Raw genomic sequence first — 6,000 nt, forward strand, 5'->3', positions numbered from 1 at the left:
GCTGTTGCGACAGAGATTATTATCCGGTTAAATGTGACAATAAATTATGAGGGTAGATTTCAGGGGATATTTCCCAGCCTTAAAAAAAACAAGAAGGAGACAAACCAGAGTGATTCAAAGTGGATTCTCTCACCTCCTCGTTCTCCTCATCGAAATATGTCAGCTGAAGACTGCACAGGCCAAAGGAACGCTTCACCTGCACACACGCACACACACACACACACACACACACACACACACACACACACACACACACACACACACACACACACACACACACACACACACACACACACACACACACACACACACACACACACACACACACACACACACACACACACACACACACACACACACACATTTTAAACTCTGCGCTAATAGTATTGGCATATTTTTAGACCGTGATATTCTTCCACCGCTGCTTTTTGCTGACGATTAGCGTTTTCTCTTTATTGTGCTTCAACAGAAACCAATAAATTCTGCTGTTGAAAATATCCCTCATTGACAAAAGTCAAACAGCTGATGGTAAACATGCGCACCAGACGCTCCTGCATCTCTCTCATCGATGAAACAACAACTCAGAGTGAAGTCTGACCTCTGTGACTCAGCAACACTCACACAGATGAGTTCTCCAAGGCTAAGCCAGCCACGTTAGCCTTTTAGAATTACAAATATTTTTTATTTTACAAAAGATAAAGCAATTTTCATGAGCACATAAAAAAGTCAGGGCTATGTCCACCAAAAATGTAAAAAGAGAACTGGATCAGCGATGGACGCAGGATTGCTAAGTGGCGTAAGAAGTCAAAATGGCCTGCAATCGGGCCCAACTGGGTATTCGCACTTGCATTCTCCTTTTGCCCCCCTGCATCCAATCCACTGTCCTATCGACAGTCGAAGCCAATCCCGCATTTAATTCAATACTCCACAAACCTGAGGTAAAGTAACTTTAGATTCATATTTTAGCACATATCGTACCCAATTTACTTACATTGGGAACGAGTCGTCTGTAAATCAGCGGATCATTTTTTAAAGACTGAATAAACCACCTGGTCTGATCCCTTCTAAAGCCCTTATTTGAATGCTATCAAAGTTGCAAAATGCGCTTAAAGCTGAATCCAGAGTTATTTTGCCTCTCCATTCATCTGACTGAGCGAGAGCGGGAAATCGGAGGCGGGGCTTAAGTGAAAGCTAAACTGTAAACTGATTAGTAAACACCTCAATTTATCTTTATCGCTCTACATGAGAGCACAGAAAAATACTGATTCCATCTGCAATCTTTCTCCACCGTTTGACCCACAGGTGGCTCCTGGTGAGATCAGTTGTGACAGCTCATCTACAGTGGGGCAAAAAAGTATTTAGTCAGCCACCAATTGTGCAAGTTCTCCAATTTAAAAAGATGAGAGAGGCCTGTCATTTCTATCATAGGTATACCTCAACTATGAGAGACAAAATGAGAAAAAAAAATCCAGGAAATCACATTGTAGGATTTTTAAAGAATTAATTGGTAAATTCCTCGGTAAAATAAGTATTTGGTCACCTACAAACAAGCAAGATTTCTGGCTCTCACAGACCTGGAACTTCTTCTTTAAGAGGCTCCTCTGTCCTCCACTCGTTACCTGTATTAATGGCACCTTTTTGAACTTGTTATCAGTATAAAAGACACCTGTCCACAACCTCAAACAGTCATACTCCAAACTCCACTATGGCCAAGACCAAAGAGCTGTCAAAGGAGACCAGAGACAAAATTGTAGACCTGCACCAGGCTGGGAAAACTGAATCTGCAATAGGTAAGCAGCTTGGTGTGAAGAAATCAACTGTGGGAGCAATTATTAGAAAATGGAAGACATACAAGACCACTGCTAATCTCCCTCCATCTGGGGCTCCACGCAAGATCTCACCCCGTGGGGTCAAAATGATCACAAGAACGGTGAGCAAAAATCCCAGAACCACACGGGGGGACCTAGTGAATGACCTGCAGAGAGCTGGGACCAAAGTAACAGAGGCTACCATCAGTAACACACTACGCCGCCAGGGACTTAAATCCTGCAGTTCCAGACGTGTCCCCCTGCTTAAGCCAGTACATGTCCAGGCCCGTCTGAAGTTTGCTAGAGGGCATTTGGATGATCCAGAAGAGGATTGGGAGAATGTCATATGGTCAGATGAAACCAAAATAGAACTTTTTGGTAAAAACTCAACTCGTCGTGTTTGGAGGAGAAAGAATGCAGAGTTGCATCCAAAGAACACCATACCTACTGTGAAGCATGGGGGTGGAAACATCATGCTTTGGGGCTGTTTTTCTGCAAAGGGACCAGGACGACTGATCCGTGTAAAGGAAAGAATGAATGGGGCCATGTATCGTGAGATTTTGAGTTAAAACCTCCTTCCATCAGCAAGGGCACTGAAGATGAAGCGTGGCTGGGTCTTTCAGCATGACAGTGATCCCAAACACACCGCCAGGGCAATGAAGGAGTGGCTTCGTAAGAAGCATTTCAAGGTCCTGGAGTGGCCTAGCCAGTCTCCAGATCTCAACCCCATAGAAAATCTTTGGAGGGAGTTGAAAGTCCGTGTTGCCCAGCGACAGCCCCAAAACATCACTGCTTTAGAGGAGATCTGCATGGAGGAATGGGCCAAAATACCAGCAACAGTGTGTGAAAACCTTGTGAAGACTTACAGAAAACGTTTGACCTCTGTCATTGCCAACAAAGGGTATATAACAAAGTATTGAGATGAACTTTTGTTATTGACCAAATACTTATTTTCCACAATCATTTGAAAATAAATTCATTAAAAATCCTACAATGTGATTTCCTGGATTTTTTTTTCTCATTCTGTCTCTCATAGTTGAGGTATACCTATGATAAAAATTACAGGCCTCTCTCATCTTTTTAAATGGGAGAACTTGCACAATTGGTGGCTGACTAAATACTTTTTTGCCCCACTGTAGTTGCTACGAATAAGAGAGGGATGCAGGAAGAAAGGCTTTTATCACTTGATTGACCAGTGTGGTCAATCCATAGAGAGACATCTAGTCACACCACACACACTTTACGGCTGTCATTATTGAGGGGGGGCTCATTTTTAACATTTGTCAATGTTTTGGTTCATTAACAAAGACATTGTTAGTGAAAGTGTTTGAAAGAAGGACACTTTCAAATGTTGTTCCTCTACCTGATGCTGAAATTGACCACTAAAATAATTTGCTTGAATGTTTCTGTTATTTCTCAAGGACGATTTACATTTAAGGGTTAGGGGGGTTAGGGTTGTGTTGTCCATGGTGACTCAGCACCCACAGACACACATTGAGTCTGCTGTCTCACACACACTACATGGCCTTTTATTTCTTCACCAAAATATTGTCTGATTGTATGACTGCGCACTTTATTTAAGCACTTGTATTCAAGCAAATGTCGTTCCACTGTTTTATTTGTAATAAAGTTCTGTGAACTGTATGAAGTGCTACAAGATGTTTATGGAACTTTGCTTTATCTAACTTGGAGAATACAAGGAAACCTGACAGATTCAAGAGGATAGTAGAACCGGAACAGGAATATGGTCACATGAACATTTCTTTACATTTTCCAAGGGCTAAAAATGTGTTTTTAAAAAAGGGAAACATAAAAAAACGCTACAGATATTTAATGAACAGTTTACATGAACATATTAACTTGCTTTATTAAAGTACTGGGAAAATGATGGATGTTAACGGGACGGTGATAAATGCAAATACTGGTACCACTGTTCTGATCGCATTTAAAGAAGGCTTAACTCGATTTATTTATTCTAACTATTATATAAAATAGTCACAATGGCTGACTGTAATACTTAAATGGGCACCACCTCAAATAACAGTAAAAGGCTGAAAAATGTTTTGTTTTTTTAAATAGATTCAGAAAAAAAAGATAAAAAAGGGTCCCAAAAATATGATAGTGAGTGAAAAATGTCTGAAAAAGACTATAAAAACATCAGGAAATATTTTGGGAAAAAAATGGGTGAAAAGGCAAAAGAAACTGATGTATATTTTACTAAAAAAGTGTTATGGTATTTTTAACCAACAAGTATAACACTTAAACACATACAAGTTTGAAAGTTTAACTATTTTGTTGAAACAACAACTTAAAAACCGTTCCATTGTTGACCGGTTGAATATTGCAACACTCTTTCTTATCCATGGTGGATGAAAGGAGACATATTTCCTTGATTACTCGGTGCATATATAGAAAAAAATGCAAAGTAAAGTAATACAATATTGATTTTGGTTCAAACTGGCTCAAAGCCATTATATTTACGAACCTAAGGGAGAAGAATCCATGATTTGTACGAAACGTAAGTCCCAACCAACGCTACTGTTCATAATGATCAGACCTCTTTACCCTACAGGTGCAACTGGCCATCCTTTAAGTTAAATTGGTATAAAAATGATTAATAATCTGTCACTTTGTACTATGGTCACATTGCGTTTCTTTGTGGTTGCATTGAGTCTCCTTTTAGTCATGTGTGACTATGAAAAGTCATGCCAATAATCCCATTATTGTCCTGAAGCATTGTCACATTAGTAAATATTAAGCGGAGGAAATGTAGTCTTCAGTATATCTGACGGGGCATAAAATGAAATCAGAAATATTCCCCCCTAAAAATGTTTTTAAAAGTGTCCCAAAAACATCTCTATAGAATATAAATATATAATAAATTAATAAATAAGTGTATATTAAATCAATTCATACATAAAAATACCTCAAAAATGTGTGAAAAGGGAAGATTTATCGGTCACTTTGAATTAATTTTAAATGTCTTCTTTGCATCTCTTTGTAGTTGTTGTGAGTCTCGTTTTAGTCATGTATGAATATGAAGAGTCAAATGCAATAATACCATTGCTAACTGCTGCCAATGATGAATGAGAAATGTTTGTATTCAGTATATCTGACAGGGCATGAGGGCAGGAGTTGTCTTTTGAATTATGTAACGAGATGATGTATTCTTTTGTACTGATGAAGAATGACAGCAAGTAAACATGGAGCTGCTGAGTTTGCATTAACAGAATATAAAAACAGGGAAAGGTCAGAGACAGGAATAATAACAGATAACACAAATGATATAAACAGAGCAATGCACAATGGGATCAGGCCTCCACACTTCATAATCCAGATCCCTGAGTGATCAGTGTGTGTTGCAGTGATGCTGTTGTGTAATGAGCAACTCCATCACCTGTGTGTCCATGCAGCCCACAGACCTGACACTGAATACATTCTAAATGTGTGATGGTAAACAGTGTTTCCATGACGACAGCTCACCATAATAACCCTGTAAGGACTAGAGCATCCTCTCTGTCCTCTGTGACACTGTGATGCCTGCTGTAAAGGGACACGCCGCTATGCATGACGGTAATACTACAGTTCTACATCCCCCTTATAGCATATCTCTGCTGCTGGTGGCTGGTGCCCTTAAACAGCGGTCACCATCACAGGCAGCGTGAGAGTTTGAGGGATCGGTGTGTGTGACAGCGGCCCGGGCATCGCTCCCTCTCTTACCATGGCCTCCATCGACTCCCAGCTCTTGGTTTCGGATCCAGACAGGAGGAAATTCTTGGAATTTCCTCTGAAATTCACCTTCAGGTTGATGTAGAAGTCCATGTCTGCGCCTTACCGCATATTACACACGACGGACACGGCCCAACGTAGGCTGCTCGGGTTAATCTCGCCCTGTTCGCTCCACCGTGATTTATCCGACGGGGGATGAGGCGTATTCTGTGTTTACATCAGCGTCCTGGCCACGCCCACCCTGCATCATGTGTCCGGAAATAAGAGTGACTCTTCCGGTGTGCAGCTTCTTTTTTGTTTTATAAATCCAATATATTTCTAATAAAATAAATATAAAATACTATACAAATAAATAATAATAAAACACTGGTATCATTATTAAAATAAAATTGTTTGCATGAAGAATAAAAAAAAGAAACAAGACAACAACTGATTAAACGCATTAACTGAAAACATGTCTTAA

At 40.0% G+C, this 6,000-nt stretch overlaps 1 protein-coding gene across 1 annotated transcript in view; it reads right to left on the bottom strand.

Annotated features, from left to right (window-relative positions):
- Positions 1-5,748, bottom strand: part of nbr1b (NBR1 autophagy cargo receptor b) — a 39,789-nt gene extending 34,041 nt beyond the window's left edge. The window contains 2 exon segments of the mRNA XM_063904442.1: positions 134-196; positions 5,529-5,748. Coding sequence (XP_063760512.1) covers positions 134-196; positions 5,529-5,630 — 165 coding nt within the window. The 5' untranslated portion in view covers positions 5,631-5,748.
- Positions 5,749-6,000: the final 252 nt, after the last annotated feature.

This window comes from Eleginops maclovinus, chromosome 16 (genome assembly GCF_036324505.1).
Source record: "Eleginops maclovinus isolate JMC-PN-2008 ecotype Puerto Natales chromosome 16, JC_Emac_rtc_rv5, whole genome shotgun sequence".
Classification (NCBI taxonomy): Eukaryota; Metazoa; Chordata; class Actinopteri; order Perciformes; family Eleginopidae; genus Eleginops; species Eleginops maclovinus.